Below are 15,000 nucleotides of genomic sequence, written 5' to 3'. Positions count from 1 at the left end.
CGGTAAAGTGTCCACGGCTCACTTCCAGTTATCAGTAAAAGGAATTACACACTTATATACTTTAAGTTTACAACTTGCTTATGTACTGTAATATCTTCATCCAATTTACAGTCTGTGATAACATAGTGAATTGGTTGAAGCCAGGTCTCCCCACTGGAGTAAAAGTTCACGTAGGCGCCGAATCCCATTATCTTGGTCTTTGTGTTAATAGGCATACCTATTCCCTATGCTATGCCTTATTAAGCAGACATGGAAATTGGCGTCCTTCAGAGATATTGCAGAAAAAGGCAAAGTAATTTGAATGTATTCAGTCGGTTTTGATAGCTTTTTTTATGTATGGCTATTCTAACATACATGTCACATGATGATGCGTATTTATTTTGGTGACATCCTAGCTTTCCTAAGATCTAACCAGGACCAAACAGTCCTGTACCGTTGGTAGAAGACACCTTAATCTTGGGCGCTTCTTGAGCCTCGTGTTCCTCAGTGCCTTGTTCGGTTCTTAATAGAAACTGGAATTTGTGAAAATGTTCTATGACTGGCAGTTGCTCTATTTCATTGTCTGTTGGCCAGATGATTAACCAGTTTGTTACTGGGTCTCATTAAGAAATGAAAGGTTTTCACGTTGCACACTTTTCTCTCTCTCTCTCTCTCTCTATATATATATATACACATATATATATTGTGTATAAATACATATAAAATATATATGTATATATATTGTCAGGGGTTTTGTTATTTTATCAAGATCTTTTTTGACCCCTTTGGTTTCTTTTACTTATGATCCTTGGAATGATTAAGCCACTCGAGGTTAAAAGGAAACTTGTTCATATCCAAACCACATATATTTACACTTATTTACAACAACAACAAAAAAAGAACACAGCACAAACAAAATATAAATATGGTAGTCTTTATGCGGCGTGAAGCAGGCGGTATTCTTGTTATTCAAGTTGTGACCCCGGGAGTAGTGGCACCAGAGGTTGTGGAGCCAAAGGCTGTGGCGCCAGAGTACAACTCTGGTCAATAATAATAATTTCAGACAAGTAGATTGACAGCTTAAGTCAGCATTCACCTATGGAGGCTGAAAAAATAACAATATAAAACTTGCAATTCCATTTTCAATACATTTCAAAATATATATACACTTTAATGTATTCGAAGTGCATCAGGAGACATTAATAAATTACAGTATACTCACATGAGTGTGAATAGGCGAGAAAATCGGAGCTAAGTGACGGTCCATGGTGAGTGAGTCACCAACATTGCTTTGGTGGCGGGAAATCAAAAGGAATCCACACACAAACACACTAACACAAGCAAGCAAATGATCAGTCGGTAACTGAAAACAACGATTGATGTGAAACCACCACCAACATTTTAATCACCAGATGAAACCTTTTATATATATATATATATATATATATATATATATATATATATATATATATATTCTATTTATGATTGACAGTTTCCTGGCAATTCTTAGCACAGATCCCTTTTTGTGAGCAACTGAGTGCACAGACATTGTGTTTCTTGTGTATAAGGAAGAATCTGGACCGTTTCCTTAAATTGTCACTTTTGGAGGCACACGCTACAGGCGGGCGGGCTTGCTTAGTTTTGGACAACTAATTATGGTTCCTTATCGTGAGAAAGACCCAATTGTTGTTTAGGATACTTTACGTCCCTATGGCAGGGACATCCAGGACGCCGATGGTATGGCTGAAAATACTCATCTGGTGAAAAGATTCAGCCGGCTTCTCGTGTCGAGAAAACTCTAGTTATGGCTGACAAGAATTAGAGGGACTAACTTGCTGTCGCAATACTAATAAGGAACATATTCTTATGTATTGATTTTTTATTATGCAAACTCTTGTTAGCAGGCTATTGGCTTTAACTGTCCCAGGATCTTGTATAGATGATAAAACCGTCACAACTATTTTCCTTGGAAATTCTGTTATTATAAACATTATCCATCTTACAAAAAACAGGAGTTTGCACATTAAAAAAATGATCTTGAGAAAAGAGGGATGTGGCATTGAAAAGGCCTCCTTCAGCTGCCAGAAGATTAGGTCAAAGTTGGCAATGAACTTTCATCGCCATGCATAAGTGAGCTTTGTGTGCCACAGAATATTGAACTGCCACTTGGATATTCATCCTCGTTTCCGGCGGCGCCGTAGAAGGCATCTTGCCTTGGGTAATCCAACATGGCGACGTTTGGTAAGATTGGATTCGTTGAAGAGGATTTTGGACACACAGCTAGGATGGCTTCGCATGGCCATGTATGCTGGCACTCGTTGGGGAGAATCTATACTGATCGAGAAAAGGAAAGCGTCTCGCAACGAGTTTCATTCCCGTTCAGCCTGAATCTTGTTTTCTCTTAAATGCTCTGCAATGCTGAACGTTGAAACTACAGTGCAGAGGAGGAAACTAGGAGAATGTGAGAGTATTTCAACGTACGTACATAAACCAATATACGCATATACATAAGTATATGTACGTACATAAAAAAAACACATATATACATATACATATACATACATACATATATGTACGTTTTTTAAACATACATACATATAAGTATGTATATATACACACACACGTATATATATATATATATATATATATATATATATATATATACATATATACATATATATATAAATATATATATATATATATATATATATATATATATATATATATATACATATACATGTGTATATATATACATGCATATATATAATATACAGGTATATACGTGCATACGTATATATATATATATATATATATATATATATATATATATATATATATATATATATATATATATATATGTGTGTGTGATATAAACACAAATATATGCATGTATATACATTATATATACATATGTATATATATAGAGAGAGAGATACACATACAACCACACACACATATATATAGAGAGAGAGAGCGAGAGAGCGGTATATTTATGTGTGTGTATTTATATACCTATGTGTATATATAAATAGATATGTATATATATACACACAAATATATAAATGTATGATATATATGTGTGTATTTATATATATATGTATATATGAATATATTTATATATATACATATATGATGATATGATATATATATATATATATATATATATATATACTGTATATATATATATATATATATATATATATATATATATATATATATATACACACACATATGTATGGATACATACATTGAAGTCTGTGATTCTTCCTATGATATTGGTTTGGAAAAGAATCATGATAATGAGAATGCTACAGTAATTCGCGATTGACGAACATCAGTGTCTGTGTATGCATACCAATTTATCTGTCTTCGTAGATAGATAGATCGATGGGTAAACATATGTATATAGATATGTTTCCCTATTTCTCTAATAATCTGAATGTTTCGTAAGCTGCACTAGAGCTTCAACGTTCGGCATTGCACTATATTCACGAGAAAAACGACGAAGCACAATAAACGGGGACCAAACCCGTACTGGAGCGCTTCCCCTTTCTCAGCCAGTATAAATAGTGATACTTACTAATCGAAGTCATTCATCCCAACAAGTGGCAGAGTACACTGTCATGCTAAGCCATCCTATCTGTGATTCCGAAACCCTTTTCAACGAATCCAACCTTACCAAGCGTCGTCATGTCAGATTACCCAACGCAAGATGCCTTCTACGGCGCCATCGGAAGCGGCAATGAATACGCAAGTGCCAGCCTGGTCTTTGGTGACACACAAAGCTCAAATGTCTATGAGGATGAAGAGTACATTGCCAACTTTGACCTGGATCTTCTAGCAGCCGAACTGTGGCCTGAGTCGAGCGTTGCGGGAGAAGCATCCCAATCGGCGTGTTCCGAAGGAGGCAATTTCGGTGCCACATGTCTCTTTCCTCAAGAAGATGACTTTTTGGTACGTAAACACTTACTTCATAGATGATAATCATATTTGCAAAAATGATAATAATAATGTCATCTGACTGACGTTTTATGACATCTTTCTTTGCCACATGTCTCTTTCCTCAAGATGATTCCTTGGTACGTAAACGTTCATATATCAAGAAAGACCTATGATAATCAGATTTGCAAGATTGACAATTGCTTACTATAACTCTGACTGACGGTTTTATTATCTTTGTAGGGCCTTGGTGCAGTTAACCCGGACGATCTGTTCAACAGTGGAAGTCAACCATCATATCCATCCTCCAGTAACACAGAAGAACATGTTCCTTATCAATACTGTAACCAACAGGCCAGTTCGTCCTTTTATTATCAGCCACAATTTGACCTTCCACAGTCTGAGAATCTGAGCGAGTCTTTTCAGCAACTGAGCGTCTTCCAGTCACATGATCAGTTTTCTGGATACCCTGACAATTATGGCCAACAAATGGGTTTTTATCAGTATCCTGATCAACAACCGGGTCTTTCTCATGGTTGCAACCAAAAAGGATCTGTTGTTTTCCAAAATGAAAAAGAACCACCTGTTGCGTGTCCCTCTGGAAGTGGGACTTCAAAGAAACGGAAAGGTTATCGACATCGACATCAACGTCAGTTTCTCAGCAGTGACGAGGAGCGAAAGCAGCGGTCGCGCAAACTGAACAACGAAGCTTCGGCCATCTACCGAGAGAGGATGAGCAGTCTCCACGAGAAAGCCCGCATGGAGCTGGACAGCCTTGAGCAGAGGAACCAGCAACTCACGCAAAGGTTCCGCCTCCTGCAGAAGTTCTGCTCCGGATACAAGACTCATTTGGAGGCTCTCGGAGTTCTAGTCACTAACAGCTTTTGATCCGAGGTCATTGTCACGATGTCCATTAGGACAGACGCAAACACACGTTCATGTATGCATGTATTTATTAAACCTGGTAATATGAGTAATGTAGTGAATCCTTTGATAGAATTTATTAGAACAAATTGTTCCATGTTTGAAAACATTTATTCTAAAATCACTTTTCTAAAGAGAAGAAAAATTGAAAAAATGAGTAGCTCTTTTGATACGAGAGTGAACTGTAAATATGCATATCACAAGACTAGCAAATATAAGAGATAGAATGTAGAGTACTAGATGATGCAATTCACTAAGTATATCTAACATATCAGCAATAGTAGTAGCAAACAAGAAAAAAAAAATATATATACATTCGTATCCATGAATACGTCCATATATTCTTTTATCTGCACACGCATACATATTTGTATATATATATATATATATATATATATATATATATATATATATATATATATATATATATGTGTGTACATATATATACATATATATGTATATGAATGTACACACACATATACATGTATATATGTAAATATATATATATATATATATATAATATATATATATATATATATATATATATATATATATATATATATGTATATGTATAGATGAATATGTATATATATATATATATATATATATATATATATATATATATATATATATATATATATATATATACAGACATACATATATATATATACACACACACACACACATATATATATATATATATATACATATATATATATATATATATATATATATATATATATATCTGTTATGTGTACGTTTCTGTGTTTGTGTTTTTTTTGTTATATATATATATATATATCACAAAAAAACAAACAAACACAGAAACGTATACATAACAGATATATATATATATATATATATATATATATATATATATATATATATATATATATATATATATATGTTAGCTGCCTGCACTTTCTTTCTGTGTGTAAAGACAACCATCACGACTTAGAATATATTTGATGGTGTCCTTGAATAAGAGCGACCGCTGGCTGACTCTCCTTGTTTATCTGGCAACACTTCCCGTCCTAGGCAGTCTGTTTCCAGGAATCAGCCGGTAAAGTGTCCACGGCTCACTTCCAGTTATCAGTAAAAGGAATTACACACTTATATACTTTAAGTTTACAACTTGCTTATGTACTGTAATATCTTCATCCAATTTTTTACAGTCTGTGATAACATAGAGAATTGGTTGAAGCCAGCTCTCCCCACTGGAGTAAAAGTTCACGTAGGCGCCGAATCCCATTATCTTGGTCTTTGTGTTAATAGACATACCTATTCCCTATGCTATGCCTTATTAAGCAGACATGGAAATTGGCGTCCTTCAGAGATATTGCAGAAAAAGGCAAAGTAATCTGAATGTATTCAGTCGGTTTTGATAACTTTTTTTATGTATGGCTATTCTAACATACATGTCACATGATGATGCGTATCTATTTTGGTGACATCCTAGCTTTCCTAAGATCTATCCAGGACCAAACAGTCCTGTACCGTTTGTAGAAGACACCTTAGTCTTGGGCGCTTCTTGAGCCTCGTGTTCCTCAGTGCCTTGTTCGGTTCTTAATAGAAACTGGAATTTGTGAAAATGTTCTATGACTGGCACTTTCTATATATCATCAAGCATGCCAGCATCAACGTCTGTTGGCCAGATGATTAACCAATTTGTTACTGGGTCTCATTAAGAAATGAAAGGTTTTCACGTTTTACACTTCTCTCTCTCTATATATATATACACATATATATTATATATGTATATATACACAATATATATATATATATATATATATATATATATATATATTCTATAAATAATTGACTGTTTCCTAGCAATTCTTAGCACAGATCCCTTTTCGTGAGCAATTGAATGCACAGACATTGTATTTCTTGTCTATAAGGAAGAATCTGGACCGTTTCCTTAAAATGTCACTTTTGGAGGCACACGCTACAGGCGGGCGGGCTTGCTTAGTTTTGGACAACAAATTATGGTTCCTTATCGTTAGAAAGACCTAAATGTTGTTTAGGATACTTTACGTTCCTATGGCAGGGACATCCAGGACGCCGATGGTATGGCTGAAAATACTCATCTGGTGAAAAGATTCAGCCGGCTTCTCGTGTCGAGACAAGAATTAGAGGGACTAAGTTGCTGTCGCAATACTAATAAGAAACATATTCTTATGTGTTGATTTTTTAGTATGCAAACTCTTGTTAGCAGGCTATTGGCTTTAACTGTCCCAGGATCTTGTATAGATGATAAAACCGTCACAACTATTTTCCTTGGAAATTCTGTTATTATAAACATTATCCATCTTACAAAAACAGGAGTTTGCACATTAAAAAATTATCTTGAGAAAAGAGGGATGTGGCACTGAAAAGGCCTCCTTCAGCTGCCAGAAGATCTAGGTCAAAGTTGGCAATGCACTTGCCATCGCCATGCATAAGTGAACTTTGCGTGCCACAGAATATTGAACTGCCACTTGGATATTATCCTCGTTTCCGGCGGCGCCGTAGAAGGCATCTTGCCTTGGGTAATCCAACATGGCGACGTTTGGTAAGATTGGATTCGTTGAAGAGGATTTTGGACACAGCTAGGATGGCTTCGCATGGCCATGTATGCTGGCACTCGTTGGGGAGAATCTATACTGATCGAGAAAAGGAAAGCGTCTCGCAACGAGTTTCATTCCCGTTCAGTCTCCATCTTGTTTTCTCTTAAATGTTCTGTAATGATGAACGTTAAACTACAGTGCAGAGGATGAAAGTAGGAGAATATGAGGGTACTTTAAAGTACGTACATAAACCAATATACGCATATACATATATAAGTATATGTACGTACATGAAAACACATACATATATACATATACATATATATATACATACATATATGTACGTATTTTATACGTACATACATATAACTATGTATATATACACACACGCAAATTTATATATATGTATATATATATGTATATATACATATACATACATATATATAGTGTACATGTATATATGTGATATATATGTGATATATACATATACATACATATATATAGTTTACATGTATATATGTGATATATATGTGATATATACATATACATACATATATATAGTGTACATGTATATATGTGATATATATGTGATATATATAAACATAAATGTATGCATATATATACATAATTATATAAACATATGTATATGTTTATATATAGAGAGAGATACATATACGTACACCCACACACACACATATATGTATAGAGAGAGCGAGAGAGCGAGCGAGATAAAAATGTATATATACATATACATACATACATACATATGTATATATATGTGTGTATTTATATGCCTATGTGTATATATAAATAGATATGTATATATACATATATACGTGCATGATATATGTGTGTATTTATATATATATTTGTTTATATATAAATATATATGTATATACATACATATATATGATATATAATAAAAATATATATGTATATAAATATACATATGTATATATATGTATATATGTATATATATATATATATATATATATATATATATATATATATATATATATATATATATATGCGTGTGTGTGTGTGTGTGTGTGTGTGTGTATAGATACATACATTGAAGTCAGTGATTCTTCCTATGATATTGGTTTGGAAAAGAATCATGATAATGAGAATGCTACAGTAATTCCCGATCCCGATCAGTGTCTGTATATGAATACTAATTTATCTGGCTTCGTAGATAGATAGATCGATGGATACACATAGGTATATTGATATGTTTCCCTATTTCTCTAATAATCTGAATGTTTCGTAAGATGCACTAGAGCTTCAACGTTCGGCATTGCACTATATTCACGAGAAAAACGACGAATCATAATAAACGGGGACCAAACCCGTACTGGAGCGCTTCCCCTTTCTCAGCCAGTATAAATAGTGATACTTACTAATCGAAGTCATTCATCCCAACAAGTGGCAGAGTACACTGTCATGCTAAGCCATCCTATCTGTGATTCGAAAACCCTTTTCAACGAATCCAACCTTACCAAGCGTCGTCATGTCAGATTACCCAACGCAAGATGCCTTCTACGGCGCCATCGGAAGCGGCGATGAATACGCAAGTGCCAGCCTGGTCTTTGGTGACACACAAAGCTCAAATGTCTATGAGGATGAAGAGTACATTGCCAACTTTGACCTGGATCTTCTAGCAGCCGAACTGTGGCCTGAGTCGAGCGTTGCGGGAGAAGCATCCCAATCGGCGTGTTCCGAAGGAGGCAATTTCGGTGCCACATGTCTCTTTCCTCAAGAAGATGACTTTTTGGTACGTAAACACTTACTTCATAGATGATAATCATATTTGCAATAATGATAATAATAATGTCATCTGACTGACGTTTTATAACATCTTTCTTTGCCACATGTCTCTTTCCTCAAGATGATTCCTTGGTACGTAAACGTTCATATATCAAAAAAGACCTATAATAATCAGATTTGCAAGATTGACAATTGCTTACTATAACTCTGACTGAGGGTTTTATTATCTTTGTAGGGCCTTGGTGCAGTTAACCCGGACGATCTGTTCAACAGTGGAAGTCAACCATCATATCCATCCTCCAGTAACACAGAAGAACATGTTCCTTATCAATACTGTAACCAACAGGCCAGTTCGGCCGTTTATTATCAGCCACAATTAGACCTTCCACAGTCTGAGAATCTGAGCGAGTCTTTTCAGCAACTGAGCGTCTTCCAGTCACATGATCAGTTTTCTGGATACCCTGACAATTATGGCCAACAAATGGGTTTTTATCAGTATCCTGATCAACAGCCGGGTCTTTCTCATGGTTGCAACCAAAAAGGATCTGTTGTTTTCCAAAATGAAAAAGAACCACCTGTTGCGTGTCCCTCTGGAAGTGGGACTTCAAAGAAACGGAAAGGTTATCGACATCGACATCAACGTCAGTTTCTCAGCAGCGACGAGGAGCGAAAGCAGCGGTCGCGCAAACTGAACAACGAAGCTTCGGCCATCTACCGAGAGAGGATGAGCAGTCTCCACGAGAAAGCCCGCATGGAGCTGGACAGCCTTGAGCAGAGGAACCAGCAACTCACGCAAAGGTTCCGCCTCCTGCAGAAGTTCTGCTCCGGATACAAGACTCATTTGGAGGCTCTCGGAGTTCTAGTCACTAACAGCTTTTGATCCGAGGTCATTGTCACGATGTCCATTAGGACACACGCAAACACACGTTCATGTATGTATGTATTTATTAAACCTGGTAATATGAGTAATGTAGTGAATCCTTTGATCAAATTTATTAGAACAAATTGTTCCATGTTTGAAAACATTTATTCTAAAATCACTTTTCTAAAGAGAAGAAAAATGGAAAAAATGAGTTGCTCTTTTGATACGAGAGTGAACTTTAAATATGCATATCACAAGACTAGCAAATATAAGAGATAGAGTGTAGAGTACTAGATGATGCAATTCACTAAGTATATCTAACATATCAGCAATAGTAGTAGCAAACAAGAAAAAAAAATATATATATATACATTCGTATCCATGAGTACGTCCATATATTCTTTTATCTGCCCACGCATACATATTTGTATATATATATATATGTATATATATATATATATATATATATATATATATATATATATATGTACATATATATACATATATATGTATATGAATGTACACATACATATACATGTATATATGTAAATATATATATACATACATATATATATATATATATATATATATATGTATATATATATAATATATATACATATATATGTATATGTATAGATGAATATGTATATATATATATATATATATATATATATATATATATATATATATATATATATCACAAAAAACACAAACACAGAAACGTACACATAACAGCTCTTTTGATACGAGAGTGAATTTTAAATATGCATATCACAAGACTAGCAAATATAAGAGATAGAATGTAGAGTACTAGATGATGCAATTCACTAAGTATATCTAACATATCAGCAATAGTAGTAGCAAACAAGAAAAAAAAAAAAAATATATATATATACATTCGTATCCATGAGTACGTCCATATATTCTTTTATCTGCACACGCATACATATTTGTATATATATATATATATATATATATATATATATATATATATATATATATATATATATGTTAGCTGCCTGCACTTTCTTTCTGTGTGTAAAGACAACCATCACGACTTAGAATATATTTGATGGTGTCCTTGAATAAGAGCGACCGCTGGCTGACTCTCCTTGTTTATCTGGCAACACTTCCCGTCCTAGGCAGTCTGTTTCCAGGAATCAGCCGGTAAAGTGTCCACGGCTCACTTCCAGTTATCAGTAAAAGGAATTACAAACTTATATACTTTAAGTTTACAACTTGCTTATGTACTGTAATATCTTCATCCAATTTTTTACAGTCTGTGATAACATAGAGAATTGGTTGAAGCCAGGTCTCCCCACTGGAGTAAAAGTTCACGTAGGCGCCGAATCCCATTATCTCGGTCATTGTGTTAATAGGCATACCTATTCCCTATGCTATGCCTTATTAAACAGGCAGGAAAATTGGCGTCCTTCAGAGATACTACAGAAGACGGCAATGTAAGTTGAATGTATTCAGTCGGTTTTGATAGCTTTTTTTATGTATGACTATTCTACCTTACATATAACATGATGATGCGTATTTATTTTGGTGACATCCTAGATTTCCTAAGATCTATCCAGGACCAAACAGTCCTGTACCGTTGGTAGAAGACACCTTAATCTTGGGCGCTTCTTGAGCCTCGTGTTCCTCAGTGTCTTGTTCGGTTCTTAATAGAAACTGGAATTTGTGAAAATGTTCTATGACTGGGAGTTGCTATATATCATCAAGCATGCCAGCATCAACGTCTGTTGGCCAGATGATTAACCAATTTGTTACTGGGTCTCATTAAGAAATGAAAGGTTTTCACGTTTTACACTTCTCTCTCTCTATGTATATAAATACATATATATTATATATGCATATATATATATACATAATATATATATATGTATATATATATATATATATATATATATATATATTGTCAGGGGTTTTGTTATTTTATCAAGGTCTTTTTTGACCCATTTGATTTCTTTTACTTATGATCCTTGGAATGATTAAGCCACTCGAGGTTAAAAGGAAACTTGTTCATATCCAAACCACATATATTTACACTTATTTACAACAACAAAAAAGAAGAACACAGCTCAAACAAAATATAAATATGGTAGTCTTTGTGCAGCATGAAGCAGGCGGTATTCTTGTTATTCAGGTTGCGACTCCGTGAGTCACAACCAGAGGTTGTGGAGCCAAAGGCTGTGGCGCCAGAGTACAACTCTGGTCAATAATAACAATTTTAGACAAGTAGATTGACAGCTTGTCAGCATTCACCTATGGAGGCTGAAAAAATAACAATGTAAAACTTGAAATTCCATTTTCAATAAATTTCACAATATATACACTCTAATATATTCGAAGTGCATCAGGAGACATTAATAAATTACAGTATACTCATATGAGTGTGAATAGGCGAGAAGATCGGAGCTAAGTGACGGTCCATGCTGAGTGAGTCACCAACATTGCTTTGGTGGCGGGAAATTAAAAGGAATCCACACACAAACACACCAATACAAACAAGCAAATGATCAGTCGATGACTGAAAACAACGACTGATGTGAAACCACCACCAACATTTTAATCACCAGATGAAACCCTTTACATATATATATATATATATATATATATATATATATATATATATATATATATATATATATATATGATTGACCGTTTCCTGGCAGTTCTTAGCACAGATCCCTTTTTGTGAGCAACTGAGTGCACAGACATTGTGTTTCTTGTGTATAAGGAAGAATCTGGACCGTTTCCTTAAATTGTCACTTTTGGAGGCACACGCTACAGGCGGGCGGGCTTGCTAATTATGGTTCCTTATCGTGAGAAAGACCTAAATGTTGTTTAGGATACTTTACGTCCCTATGGCAGGGACATCCAGGACGCCGATGGTTTGGCTGAAAATACTCATCCGGTGAAAAGATTCAGCCGGCTTCTCGTGTCGAGAAAACTCTAATTATGGCTGACAAGAATTAGAGGGACTGACTTGCTGTCGCAATACTAATAAGGAACATATTCTTATGTGTTGATTTTTTATTATTCAAACTCTTGTTTGCAGGCTATTGGCTTTAACTGCCCCAGGATCTTGTATAGATGATAAAACCGTCACAACTATTTTCCTTAAAACAGGAGTTTGCACATAAAAAATCTTCAGCTGCCAGAAGATTAGAGGATTTTGGACACACAGCTAGGATGGCTTCGCATGGCCATGCACTCGTTTCGAGAAAAGGAAAAAAACACATATAATATACATACATACATATATGTACGTTTTTTAAACATACATTCATATAAGTATGTACACACACGTATATATATATATATATATATATATATATATATATATATATATACATATATATATAAATATATATATATATATATATATATATATATATAGATATATATATATATATACATATACATTATACATTATATATAATATACAGGTATATACGTGCATACATATATATATATATATATATATATATATATATATGTATATATATATATATATATATATATATATGTGTGTGTGATATAAACACAAATATATATATATATATACATTATATATACATTTGTATATTACACATACAACCACACACACATATATATAATATTTATATTTATATATATATATGTATATAAAAATAGATATGTATATATATACACACAAATATATAAATGTATGATATATATATGTGTATTTATATATATATATATATGAATATATTTATATATATACATATATGATGATATATATGTATATAATATATATATATATATATATATATATAATATATATATATATATTATATATATATATATATATATATACATACACATATGTGTAGATACATACATTGAAGTCAGTGATTCTTCTTATGATATTGGTTTGGAAAAGAATCATGATAATGAGAATGCTACAGTAATTCCCGATTGACGAACAGTGTCTGTATATGAATACTAATTTATCTGTCTTCGTAGATAGATAGATCGATGGATACACATAGGTATATTGATATGTTTCCCTATTTCTCTAATAATCTGCAAGTTTCGTCAGTTGTACTAGAGCTTCAACGTTCGGCATTGCACTATATTCACGAGAAAAACGACGAAGCACAATAAACGGGGACCAAACCCGTACTGGAGCGCTTCCCCTTTCTCAGCCAGTATAAATAGTGATACTTACTAATCGAAGTCATTCATCCCAACAAGTGGCAGAGTACACTGTCATGCTAAGCCATCCTATCTGTGATTCCGAAACCCTTTTCAACGAATCCAACCTTACCAAGCGTCGTCATGTCAGATTACCCAACGCAAGATGCCTTCTACGGCGCCATCGGAAGCGGCGATGAATACGCAAGTGCCAGCCTGGTCTTTGGTGACACACAAAGCTCAAATGTCTATGAGGATGAAGAGTACATTGCCAACTTTGACCTGGATCTTCTAGCAGCCGAACTGTGGCCTGAGTCGAGCGTTGCGGGAGAAGCATCCCAATCGGCGTGTTCCGAAGGAGGCAATTTCGGTGCCACATGTCTCTTTCCTCAAGAAGATGACTTTTTGGTACGTAAACACTTACTTCATAGATGATAATCATATTTGCAATAATGATAATAATAATGTCATCTGACTGACGTTTTATGACATCTTTCTTTGCCACATGTCTCTTTCCTCAAGATGATTCCTTGGTACGTAAACGTTCATATATCAAGAAAGACCTATAATAATCAGATTTGCAAGATTGACAATTGCTTACTATAACTCTGACTGACGGTTTTATTATCTTTGTAGGGCCTTGGTGCAGTTAACCCGGACGATCTGTTCAACAGTGGAAGTCAACCATCATATCCATCCTCCAGTAACACAGAAGAACATGTTCCTTATCAATACTGTAACCAACAGGCCAGTTCGCCCTTTTATTATCAGCCACAATTAGACCTTCCACAGTCTGAGAATCTGAGC

At 34.3% G+C, this 15,000-nt stretch overlaps 3 protein-coding genes across 3 annotated transcripts in view; all 3 read left to right on the top strand.

Moving 5' to 3' along the window:
- Positions 1–3,669: 3,669 nt before the first annotated feature.
- On the top strand, positions 3,670–4,806 carry LOC122250113 (uncharacterized). The gene is made up of 2 exons (XM_086545731.1): positions 3,670–3,933; positions 4,162–4,806. The coding sequence occupies exons 1-2, from the start codon at positions 3,670–3,672 to the stop codon at positions 4,804–4,806; spliced, it is 909 nt and encodes a 302-aa protein (XP_086401857.1).
- A 4,095-nt stretch (positions 4,807–8,901) lies between these two features.
- Positions 8,902–10,038, top strand: LOC147470043 (uncharacterized). The gene is made up of 2 exons (XM_086545730.1): positions 8,902–9,165; positions 9,394–10,038. The coding sequence occupies exons 1-2, from the start codon at positions 8,902–8,904 to the stop codon at positions 10,036–10,038; spliced, it is 909 nt and encodes a 302-aa protein (XP_086401856.1).
- A 4,299-nt stretch (positions 10,039–14,337) lies between these two features.
- LOC147470042 (uncharacterized) overlaps positions 14,338–15,000 on the top strand; it is a 1,137-nt gene continuing 474 nt past the window's right edge. Inside the window, exons 1-2 of the mRNA XM_086545729.1 lie at positions 14,338–14,601; positions 14,830–15,000. The exon at positions 14,830–15,000 is cut by the window's right edge and continues 474 nt beyond it. Of these exons, the coding sequence (XP_086401855.1) occupies positions 14,338–14,601; positions 14,830–15,000 (435 nt within the window). The remainder of the gene's footprint in view (positions 14,602–14,829) is intronic.

This window comes from Penaeus japonicus, unplaced genomic scaffold (assembly GCF_977035675.1).
Source record: "Penaeus japonicus unplaced genomic scaffold, GWHDUDI00000001_assembly GWHDUDI00000017, whole genome shotgun sequence".
Lineage (NCBI taxonomy): Eukaryota > Metazoa > Arthropoda > Malacostraca > Decapoda > Penaeidae > Penaeus > Penaeus japonicus.
The sequence above is the reverse complement of the archived record's forward strand: the minus strand, read 5'-3'. Positions and strand labels throughout refer to the sequence as shown.